Raw genomic sequence first — 12,190 nt, 5'->3', positions numbered from 1 at the left:
ATAGTAAGCTAAGCTGTGGATGGAAAATATTATTCAAGATGAGGCACTGTAAAAGGTTTTTCACCCACAAAAAGGCCACAGTTAGAACAGTGGTGGTGGTGAGGATGGTTTGTGCCTATGTGTGTGCATCCGTGCATGTGTGTGTGTGTGTGTGTGTGTATATGTGCATCTGTGTATTTGTTTGTTCTACTCTATGCTGTTTGCTTCCTATTTCCAGTTAAATCAATGGCATTTAGAATGAGAGCTTGTAAGTCAACTGAACATCACTGTGTTTGCCAACGCCAGTAAAATATACTTCACCACCCTGAAAATCGATTATGCATTCTACTCTAAATACAGACTAGCAGAAGTCACCAGTCTGCTGCCTGAGAATGAGCCCAGGTCTGCAGCAAGTGAAGCAACGCTGTCAAACACTCCTTTCGTTTTGGTCCTCCAGGATAGCCGTACGGTAACCGCGCGGCTGATTTGTTCGCGTTTGTTTTCGTCTGAAGTTTTCACTTTTTCTCTCGCTCTCTGGCAAGGGAGTGCAGAGAGCCCAAAAACAGGAAAACGTCAACGCCGCTTGGACTTTGAAATTTGGCAGAACCCCCTCGAATATTTGACGTGTTTCTCGCGGCCACAGTGACCTGGGCGCCGGTGCTGTGTTTGTCTGTGTGAAACTGGCATTCGCTCTCCGCTCTCCATCTGGATGTCATTATGCCTGCGAGTATAAAACAGCCGACTGACGCGCTCGCCTGCAGTGCCTGGCCATGGAAGGGGCTGTTCTGGTGTGGTTGCTCTGCCTGCAGGGCAGCCTGCTCGTGAATACCCTCAACTGTGCGGACAAAGGGACATGGGGACAGACGGAGGAGTATAGGAGGGAGTGTGTGGGTGGTGATGCCACCAGAGCACTGGTAAGCCATATGGGTTCTCTTTTCCTGTGGGCTTCTGTAGTTGTGTGGCATTTTCTCCAGAAGCAACATCCTTAGAGCAGCTACACAGAAATGCATTCGGGGGCATTATTTGAGGATAGTATTTCTCTAGTTACCATGATTCTCGAATTGTCTGTGAAGGCAGCAGTCCAAGAGTGACTGGAGAATTATTTCATGGACTGAGTTGATTGTTTCATGTCTTCTTGCCAAGTGAGCTTACTGAGCATATGGCTGACATAAAAAAGTGTTGATTTTCTGCAGCTTTTTTGATGGATGATGTCAATGAGGATAATGATAGCAAAGAGGATTATTATTTTGAAGTGAAAAAAAAAATATTTTCAAGAGTAAAGAAAATGTCTCGTTCTGGGTATCTGGGTATATAGAGTCTCTTAACTTCAGGCTGTGGCATTGCATTTTTCTCTCTTCAGGGTGCAATGGGACATCTTTGGGGACAGAGTGAATATTCATATTCTTGTTCATTCATATATTGTTGGATGGAGGACATTGGCAGGCTGTTATCTCACAGCAAATGTTCTCTCAGGTTGCTATTCAGGGCTTTCAAAGGAGCAAATGTGCTGTTCTGAGATGGGATCATTTTCATCTGCAGTACAATTAGAAACCAAATGGAACCAACTGGATTTCCCATGATGCATTGCATAGAGATCATCCATCATCTCATTTTCACAGGGAAGCTTTCTGTAATCTTCCTTTTCCCTCTCCAACATCCGGTACCCTCTCAGAGAAGAAGAAGGCCTCTTAGGCTGATATTGTGGTCATTCAGTTCCTTACTGAGACTGCAGAAATCCCATTATCTGTATTTTTGTTGGAAGTGCTATTCAGAATCTCCGGTAATGCTCTGCACATATATTTCAGATAATGACTGGGATTCAACTTGACCTTCCAGAAATTCCTCCAATGGTTATTCTGGATAAGACTGGCACAAATACAGCTTAGGGACCAGACATATTCACCTTTTAGTTTTTCACTGAGCTCCCGGTACATGTTTGAATTCAAGACATTCAATCAGCAATATTTAATAAACCAACAGGTAATAGCTTTACAATGGAGAACGCAAAAAGTGCATCCTTTTTTTACGGACAAAAATATGATCAAACACCTTGGGTGAAAATATGAACGCATGTCTATGTATTGACAGTTCAGGTCAATGGGTTTAAAGTCTATAAAGTGCAGCAGTTCTGATTTATGCCTTCATTAACCCAATAAAGTACAGGATCAAGATCTGAGATCACAAAAGTGAATGACATCACCATGTTTCATCACTGACCACCATGTATTAGACCATAAATGAGTCATTGCCCTCAGCATAAGGCAATGATTCAAACTGGCGTTCGGTGAAAGCGCGCGACTCAAACAGCATACTCATACAGCAGCTGTCTCAGGAACAGACAACTGTGAGACTAACCCCATCCTGCACTCTCAGGAAAAAGGTATGAAAAAGTGTCTAAAAAGGTATGAAGGCTTGTCACTGGGATGGTACCTTATATGTACATAAAATTGTACCCCTAGTCAGCAATACTTATTGTAAGAGGTGCTTATTAGTACCCAAATAGTACATTATTGTACTTTCAGGGTACACAAAATGTACCTCCACTGCACATATTGTATAAGGCCGAGGTTCCACATAGAGACAGCTTTTCCACCTCTGAAAGTTTGGGTTAGAGTTATAGTTTGAAGCAGTTGCCACCAGGCATGTTAGTGTTACAGTTATATTTTGAGATGGGGGTTAAATGTACATGAAATGTCTGTTCTCAGCCAGCTGAACTCACGGAACGAAAGTCACCGGCACCACCTGGAGCACTTTGGGAGCCTGGTCTTGCACAGCTGGTACGTGCCACTCTCTTCACTTTTTACCACTCAAAACCATTTCTGTCACTATCAATACAGATTATAGATTAGATGTGCAGTCCGGCATGTAGATTGTGTGATTGAATGTTCTCCATTGTTTTTGTACAGGCAGCTGATAAATTTTGCTGGTTCTTTTCTGACTGAGCCACTTTCTTTTAATTTTTTTTAAGGAGAGTGGACAGTCTACCCTCCTTGTGTGTGTGTGTGTTTATTTTATTCAGACAGGTAAAGTGGAGAGGGTTATAATTGGGATCACAGTATAGAACATATCATGATGGGGAATCAAAGCCTGGCCACAAGGAGGGATTTGTGTATGGGTTGTGAGATGTCCGTCTACAAGCTGTGTCACACATGCCCCTTTTCCACAAAGGCATTTCGAGGGCCAGTTCGGGGCCAGTGCCTAATCGTGAACCAGTTCTTCACTTTTCGACCGCAAAAGAACCAGCTCTCGGGCAGGAAAACTGGTTCCAAAGCGGCACCAACACTTGGCTGGTCTAGAACCAAGAACCGCTTACGTCAGGGGCTGGGGGCGGGATTATCGTGACCAACCAAGACAAACTAAATCTTTGTGACCACCAGGTAGAGTGAGACCACCTTCGTTTGACAGACAGGAAAACATAAACTGATTTGCAACTATATATGAAATAGGCAAAATATTGGTAACAACCTGTACCTAGTTGTGTAGTAAAAAATGTACTTGTTATCCTCCAGTAGTTATTTTGTCAGTACTTTCGTGATTTTTTTCTGTGCCGGCAATTAAGTCAGAGGTGGTCCAGCGCTAGCTTTTGGTTGCTAAGGGGACGTGTATCGACCACCCCATATAAATGAATGGAATTTGACATTAATTTGCTAGCATACAGTTTAAGTGTCCTGTCTTGTGTATTTGAGGTTAATATGAGAAAGGGTGGTCGCTATGAGCACGTCTAGGAATCCCTACATATTCCCTGTTGTAGCCCAAGTCGCAGGACGCAAAATAGCCGTTAGAGCAAATCGCAGCTATGGAATGTCGCCAGCAGTGTATGTGAGTGAGCTCGACAATACATTTCTCACAGAAAAGTCAGTTTGTCGCCTTTTTTTAGTTCATTACAGTGGTGATAAAAGTGACAAGAATTAAGTGGTACTGTGCTGCTAGCCTTTACTGATCGCCGTACAAGGTTAATGTTAAGTAACTAGCGCAATCTGACTGCGCCAACTCATAAAAATGTACTATGAATGGTACTTGCTCAATCGAACGGTAAATGTGAAAAACATTCGATTATAGTCAGCGGCACCAAAATTTTCTGTCATACCCTCAATAAACGGCAAAGGTCCCAGTAGATGATTGAAGTAAGTCTTTAATTTTTCGATTGTCCTCTCAGTTTGAAATTATGAAGCAACGCCTGCGCCATTGGATTTAATGGGTCGTGATGAGATCATTCCGAGCGTGTTGCTTGTCTTAAAGTTGATATAGTAAATAAGGCTGTAATCATGTAACTAAATGTATATGTATGAAGTTGGTTTTTTACATTTAGACAGTTTATTATCTGTATTTTTACAGGACATACATTTTAATAGGTAACGATGTTGCTGGGAAAGCGGAGACGTATACAGACGTATACAGTGATGTAATGACATGGCTCTCTAGCCCGTGGAAAATCAAACTGGTTCATAGAAAGTTCGCAAGTTGAACCAAGTGCGAACCAGCACTAGCACCAGCCCAGAACCAGAACTAGGTTCGCGTTGGTGGAAAAGAGGTACCTGTCTCCCCTGATGGAACTACTTTCAACACAAGGCAGTGTGGCCATTGTCATGGAATCAATGACAAATATGAAATGGAATGACTAAGATGGTGATTTGATCAAAGTGCACAGTAATCTGATGTTACCAGAATAGACATTTTAGATACTTTGAAAAACTTGAACGGCAATTAGATTTAGTTTCAAGTTGAAATAAGTGAAAAGTGTTGTAAGGGTACCAGAGTAAAGTAATCCTGCATTATATGTCATTGAAAGTTAATGATGTGAATTTGCTGTTCATGCTCAAAACTACAAAGGTTCTTATCACAGCTTAAAAGGAATATAGTTATCAGAGAAGGAGAATCCAGACTGGATGTGTACTCAGGATAAAAATGATTGTAGTGCTCCCAGATTGGGGGACTTTGGAAATCAGAGATAGGAAGAAAAAATTAGATCTCAGGGGAGAAAAGTAACAAGTAGTTTTTCAAAGCCCCTATGTACATAACCAATCTGCCGGCAATTATGAATCACTGCAGGATTCTCCAGAACAGCTGGACAAATGAGATGCTTCAGATTTAACATTCTAGCCCCGCCCCCTCTACCCTGGCTTCCACGGCCTCCCAGGTCACACGCACTGATGAAGTGAAACATAATGAGGTCATGTGGGACATGAATGTCCAATTAAATCTGATGACATGCAAATAACAGCTGTGAGGTACACACAGGTAAAATGCTAGAATTTCCTCACTGCCAGAAGCATACCCCTCCTCCAGCTCAGATGTTATTCAAGTGAACTATGCTCATTTACGCACATTGTGGCATATTTCTAATATGACAGCTTTATGTAATCAGAAACATGGTGAATGCCTTCACATGTCAGATATAATATGAGATGTGTGTCCTCTTGTCTTCTTGGTTTTTGCTATAAAGTTTCCATGATGGGATTTGGAGTTTCCAGATAGATATGAGCTAAAAAAAAAAAAAAAAGTTTTTTTCAGGCTTTTGCCTGTTCAGTGGGACAAAAGGACCAATAGGCAATAAATTGTTCATGGTAATTTTGTTTTATACAGAGTTGCCAATGGGGGCTGAGGGACAGCCTGCCAGATTATGCAGGAGAAGCGGAGACTCTTTAAGTCTGTAGCACTTGATAATCTATAGACTATAAGCAAACATAGATGGGCTGAATGACCCGTTCTCATCATCATATCATCCAATGTATTCTCTTGATTTGAATTCTTACAGGCGAAAAGGGTGAGACGACAGACAGACCCTAAAAAGAGGAGGAGGCCACCCGGAACCTTCTCTGTCCTCGGAGTAAGGAGAACATGATATGCTGATAATGTGTGGGTTGATGGGTATACCACTGGTGCAATGGTAACCTTGAGTGAGGAACTCAACATAGATCACCAAATTATTCAACTCGATTATGGCATCAGCTAAGGAAGTGACAAAAGATAATAACATAATTTAGGGTAGCATGAATTACTACTATGTATAACTATACTAAAGGCTGAATGTAATCATTCTGTTATGTACGGTATTTCTTCCTCATCTACAAATTTAAACAAATGCTCCTTATGCAACGTTTCTGTAGCTAATTTCAGTGTTCATCATAGGCAATATTTCATGCTCCAAATGAATGTAAAACTTCAATCCATTATTCTTGCTTGTAGGACCTTTGTGCTACGCTGCAGAAGCAGCACCAAGAATCACATTAATGCTGACTATCAATTTTCCAAATAGCCTTACATTCATTAAGCATTATAGGGAAAAATCAATACCAAAGCCCCATTTACGTAAAACTCAATGAGATGTCCTCATAGGTCCATGCCAGCAATCATAATGATTATCATATTTTTTCTTCAGATCACATTTGGTTCAGAGCCGACAGAGAAACCACCAGTAAGTTTGATCTGCTCGCACTATACCAGTGCAGTCTCAGCATATGTCAGATTCACCTGTTCCCTGGTAACACCAATGTGGCAGTTTAGCATACTGGAGAGGAAATGGGGATTGCAGGTTTTAATCCTAGGTAGGACACTGGTGTTTTACCTTTGCGAAAGGCACTTAAATCACTTACGTCCAGCTGTATAAATGGGTTGTATGTAAAAAGAATGCAAGCTGTGTGCTGGATTAAAATGTACAAATTGTGTGATGACATCCAGAAATAAATAAAAACCCAATAAACTTCACGGTTTCAGGCATTACCGGTGATTTCCTGGTAACACTTTACTTGACAAAGACCAAAATGGTCAAAACGTTGTCACTGCTCGTGGATTTTAGTTGAATAAATCACTTGGGAGCATAATAGCAGTGTGCTGATACTATTTTCTTATTTAACACTTTACTTGAACCCTTCGAGGTAGGGTGATATAACACTGTCATATACATGACATAACAGCTGTCACAAGACGCCATAACAGATGATGTCAGTTTAGCATGTCAAATAACATAAAACTGTCATCGCTTTTATTGGTAAATGTTATTACAGATATTACTGTCATAACATTTACTGATAGAAGTATGAGCTTTATGTTATTTGACAAAAACTGACAGCTGTCATGTGTTTTGACAGCCTTATGTCGAAGGGTTCAAGTAAAGTGTTACTGATTATCTACATGTAGCATATAAACAGGGAGTGTGGAAGAAACATGCTTATATGAGCTGTGGTTGCTGGGGTATTGCGAGGAAGTGAGACAGTTTGAAAGGCTGCTTTATTCTACAGTATGCTGTGCTTTGTCAATATTTATCTTGTACATTTCCTTGATTATGACAATCTCCATAGCCCTCCAGGTCAAAGAGACAGTTGGAGAGAGAAAGGGACCGGCCCAAAAAACTCCACTACCCAGGCAGCACATCTGTAACAGGACAGCCGATGCGTCTAATGCTGGTGAGCACGGGCACGCGCTCGCAGATCCGCACGCTGCTCGGCACGCGGGTGACCGCTTACCGCCGGTCTCACCGCGGTCCCTTCTGTCCGCAGACGGAGAGATCGCCGAGGCAGCTGCCAGCCATGAAGACGAAGCCCAGACGCAAGCCCCGCGTCGGCTCCTTCTCTCTCCTGAGCCACAAACAGCCCAAATCCCTGCAGGTAGGCAGCCGCGTCAGCCCTGCCCATGCCATTGCGCTTTAACTGACTCCCTGTCAGATTACAGCAAAATAAAAAACTCCTGCACATTATGATTGTCCTATTTACCGTGTGATTTTTGCAATATCTAAAGATACTGTACTTTAAGGAAAATGTTACAGTATAATCAAAAACCAATTACTCACATATTTATACATGTGGTGGTATGATTTAAGTTACTTTTTTATGGTGCATATACATGAAGCCATTTTACAAATAAACCCGCAAGAACTAATCCACAATGGTCAGTCCATAGTTGTGCAATTGTGACTCCCATAGGCCCTGGAGACTGACAGCTCTGTACCTAAAGCAGAGGCTGTGCAGAAGAAGAGTACAGGGTTAAATCAGAAAAATCTAATGAGGGAAATATTCAGTGCCTCATAAGGGAGGGAAGCTGTCTTTCATTCCATGTACTGAGGCATATTTTGGGGTTCATTTTCAGGTTACAAGAGTGAGGAGACAACTTCAAAATGACAAGATGAAGAAGAAGAAGAAGAAGAATAAAAGGCCAGGGCAGTATTCTCCCTTGGGTGACAGTCGTCCTCCATTGGAGGTGAGTTGTAACATCGGTGACAGGAGCTAGTGATTCTGGTCGCCTGGATTCTGGGTTTCAAACAGTTTTGCCATTATTGCCTCTGACAGTACAAAACTCTTACCTTAGCAGGAGAGAATCGCCCCTTTCTTTATAACACAGTCAATCCTAGGTCTGTACTCAAATGAGGGACACAAAGACACTCTCCCCCTCATGCTTCGTGGGTCAGAGCATGATCAACACCATCAGTTACAGATAATCAAACTGTTTGTTGAAGGGACAGTACGTGTACTGCATTTCTAAAAGCTGCCACATGCAATCTAGCTAATGACACGTCCAGAAAAGTAATGAAAGGTGAATAAATATATAAAAAATGTGAGTGCCCACAAGAAAAGATGAATGAAGGCAAGTGAAGTCACTTCGCATGTCTCATGACACGTATTGTCAAACCATAAGTTTGACTTGTCATGCAGTGTATTCATGTGGAAAATGTGGTGCCATGTGAGAACTGAAGGGCCCAAATGGATTCACCGCATGTTGACTGAGGAATAATAAAAACAAACGCATTTAAAATGACTGTTTAAACACATTCAACATTCCTGCAAGAACTAATCCACAATGGTCAGTCCAGAGTTGTACAGTAGTGACTCCATAGGTCCTGGAGACTGACAGCTCTGTACCTAAAACAGAGGCTGTGCAGAAGAAGAGTACAGGGTTAAATCAGAAAAATCTAACTAGGGAAATATTCAGTGCCTCATAAGGGAGGGAAGCTGTCTTTCGTTCCATGTACTGAGGCAGATTTTGGGATTCATTTTCAGGTTACAAGAGTGAGGAGACAACTTCAAAATGACAAGATGAAGAAGAAGAAGAAGAAGGATAAGTGGCCAGGGCAGTATTCTCCCTTGGGTGACAGTCTTCCTCCATTGGAGGTGAGTTGTAACATCGGTGACAGGAGCTAGTGATTCTGGTCGCCTGGATTCTGGGTTTCAAACAGTTTTGCCATTACTGCCTCTGACAGTACAAAACTCTTACCTTAGCAGGAGAGAATCGCCCCTTTCTTTATAACACAGTCAATCCTAGGTCTGCACTCAAATGAGGGACACAAAGACACTCTCCCCCTCATGCTTTGTGGGTCAGAGCATGATCAACACCATCAGTTACAGATAATCAAACTGTTTGTTGAAGAGACAGTACGTGTACTGCATTTCTAAAAGCTGCCGCATGCAATCTAGCTAATGACACGTCCAGAAAAGTGATGAAAGGTGAATAAATATATAAAAAATGTGAGTGCCCACAAGAAAAGATGAGTGAAGGCAAGTGAAGTCACTTCGCATGTCTCATGACACGTATTGTCAAACCATAAGTTTGACTTGTCATGCAATGTATTCATGTGGAAAATGTGGTGCCATGTGAGAACTGAAGGGCCCAAATGGATTCACCGCATGTTGACTGAGGAATAATAAAAACAAACGCATTTAAAATGACTGTTTAAACACATTCAACATTCCTGCAAGAACTAATCCACAATGGTCAGTCCATAGTTGTGCAATTGTGACTCCCATAGGCCCTGGAGACTGACAGCTCTGTACCTAAAGCAGAGGCTGTGCAGAAGAAGAGTACAGGGTTAAATCAGAAAAATCTAACGAGGGAAATATTCAGTGCCTCATAAGGGAGGGAAGCTGTCTTTCGTTCCATGTACTGAGGCAGATTTTGGGATTCATTTTCAGGTTACAAGAGTGAGGAGACAACTTCAAAATGACAAGACGAAGAGGAAGAAGAATAAAAGGCCAGGGCAGTATTCTGCCTTGGGTGGCAGTCTTCCTACATTGGAGGTGAGTTGTAACATCGGTGACAGGAGCTAGTGATTCTGGTCGCCTGGATTCTGGGTTTCAAACAGTTTTGCCATTACTGCCTCTGACAGTACTAAACTCTTACCTTAGCAGGAGAGAATCGCCCCTTTCTTTATAACACAGTCAATCCTAGGTCTGCACTCAAATGAGGGACACAAAGACACTCTCCCCCTCATGCTTCGTGGGTCAGAACATGATCAACACCATCAGTTACAGATAATCAAACTGTTTGTTGAAGAGACAGTATGTGTACTGCATTTCTAAAAGCTGCCGCATGCAATCTAGCTAATGACACGTCCAGAAAAGTAATGAAAGGTGAATAAATATATAAAAAATGTGAGTGCCCACAAGAAAAGATGAGTGAAGGCAAGTGAAGTCACTTTGCATGTCTCATGACACGTATTGTCAAACCATAAGTTTGACTTGTCATGCAGTGTATTCATGTGGAAAATGTGGTGCCATGTGAGAACTGAAGGGCCCAAATGGATTCACCGCATGTTGACTGAGGAATAATAAAAACAAACGCATTTAAAATGACTGTTTAAACACATTCAATATTCCTGCAAGAACTAATCCACAATGGTCAGTCCAGAGTTGTACAATTGTGACTCCATAGGTCCTGGTGACTGACAGCTCTGTACCTAAAGCAGAGGCTGTGCAGAAGAAGAGTACAGGGTTAAATCAGAAAAATCTAACTGGGGAAATATTCAGTGCCTCATAAGGGAGGGAAGCTGTCTTTCGTTCCATGTACTGAGGCATATTTTGGTGTTCATTTTCAGGTTACAAGAGTGAGGAGACAACTTCAAAATGACAAGACAAAGAAGAAGAAGAATAAAAGGCCAGGGCTGCATTCTGCCTTGGGTCGCATTCGTCCTACATTGGAGGTGAGTTGTAACATCGGTGACAGGAGCTAGTGATTCTGGTCGCCTGGATTCTGGGTTTCAAACAATTTTGCCATTACTGCCTCTGACAGTACTAAACTCTTGACTGTTTAAACACATTCAATATTCCATTCCTAGAGTTCTGTCCTGCACGTTGTGTGCATTGTTGTCCCACTGCTAAAGCGACTATGACGGTCTCTGAACTATAACCTCAAATCTCTTCTGCTCAAACCATACCTTCAAATTCTGTGACATCATCCTTTTACATAGGGTTTTAAAACTAGTTATGCACAAGGTAAGCTTAGGAAACGCAATTTACGCATTTCCTGGTTAGAAAAAAAAAAAAAACAGCATCCCTTGAAAAGGCAGTCCTTTTTTGGTGGTATTGTTTTAAATTTAGTACATTTGATTTGTTAATACTATTTTTTTTTTTTTGGCATTGCAGACAGAAAGTCAAGAGAAACTTACAACCAAAGAAGAAAAACTTGAAGAAAATTGTTTGTTCTTGAATGCACCATAAACCTTTCCGAGGAATATGGCAATGGAAGGAGGCATATGAGACAATGTTTCATGAGCTTTGCAACTTACAAAGTTAAAAACATGCCTGTGCCACACATATTCAACATTTATTATGTATGTACACAAGAAGAAAATACAGTATCAGCAGAAATTTAGTACATTTGTAATTACTTCAATCAAAAGCTTGTCACAATTAATATGTAATTACTCATTGCCAGTAACACTCATATACCTATATTGTCTCATAAACTTTCATATTCTGAGTCTTTCACAATCAATGGGATATAATATTATCGTGTTTGTAATAAGCCTTTCTTTTTAAGAAGCACACTAACTTAAAATAACTATGTATTAAATATTCTGCATATTTCAGTTCTGAATAAATTCAATTCGCTACAGTGTCAATTTAAAGAATCCTACAGTGAGAGACAGCGGTATTGAGAGGATACCAGTGCTCTGTTGGATGGTGAGTCAAAGGAGAAACTATAGCTAAACTATAGCTGGATAGAAACCATAAAATCTTACAGGATAACAGGCTTACAGTGAAGCCTGGGTTTTCAATGAGGGTTCTACAGACCCCTGTGGGTTATTGAAGGTACTGTAGGGGGTTCCTGGCCAGTCTATATATAATGACTATATACAGTTTTGGGAAAATATTTCAAAATATAACAGCATTTCTTTCACGCTTTTAACTTATGATGGGGGTCTCCTGTTAGCCTGCATATGGTTCCTTGGATCTGAAATAAAATGTTTCAATTTTAAGGTAAAGAGTGCAGCTTAAATTACACA

The 12,190-nt window shown here is 41.2% G+C and overlaps 1 protein-coding gene across 4 annotated transcripts; it reads left to right on the top strand.

The window, feature by feature from the left end:
* Window positions 1-597: 597 nt before the first annotated feature.
* si:dkey-12l12.1 lies at window positions 598-11,773 on the top strand. 4 transcript variants are annotated; one of them, XM_035414948.1, is made up of 11 exons: window positions 603-893; window positions 2,685-2,756; window positions 5,735-5,806; window positions 6,359-6,394; window positions 7,278-7,382; window positions 7,476-7,583; window positions 8,062-8,172; window positions 8,970-9,080; window positions 9,879-9,983; window positions 10,781-10,885; window positions 11,328-11,773. In XM_035414948.1, the coding sequence occupies exons 1-11, from the start codon at window positions 750-752 to the stop codon at window positions 11,400-11,402; spliced, it is 1,044 nt and encodes a 347-aa protein (XP_035270839.1). In that variant the 5' UTR covers window positions 603-749; the 3' UTR covers window positions 11,403-11,773. The 4 variants fall into 4 exon arrangements, with proteins under 4 accessions (XP_035270842.1, XP_035270840.1, XP_035270839.1 ...); XM_035414951.1 differs by lacking the exon at window positions 8,970-9,080 and having other exon boundaries at window positions 598-893; XM_035414949.1 differs by lacking the exon at window positions 6,359-6,394 and having other exon boundaries at window positions 599-893.
* Window positions 11,774-12,190: the final 417 nt, after the last annotated feature.

This window comes from Anguilla anguilla, chromosome 4 (assembly GCF_013347855.1).
Source record: "Anguilla anguilla isolate fAngAng1 chromosome 4, fAngAng1.pri, whole genome shotgun sequence".
NCBI classification, from domain to species: Eukaryota; Metazoa; Chordata; class Actinopteri; order Anguilliformes; family Anguillidae; genus Anguilla; species Anguilla anguilla.
The sequence above is the reverse complement of the archived record's forward strand: the minus strand, read 5'-3'. Positions and strand labels throughout refer to the sequence as shown.

Excerpts from the sequence above, each read along its gene's own strand:
- si:dkey-12l12.1 (XM_035414948.1), top strand. The coding sequence starts at position 750 with ATGGAAGGGGCTGTTCTGGTGTGGTTGCTCTGCCTGCAGGGCAGCCTG. Across the intron at positions 8,173-8,969 it reads ACAGTCGTCCTCCATTGGAG|GTTACAAGAGTGAGGAGACA; the intron begins GTGAGTTGTAAC and ends ATTCATTTTCAG. Across the intron at positions 10,886-11,327 it reads GCATTCGTCCTACATTGGAG|ACAGAAAGTCAAGAGAAACT; the intron begins GTGAGTTGTAAC and ends TTGGCATTGCAG.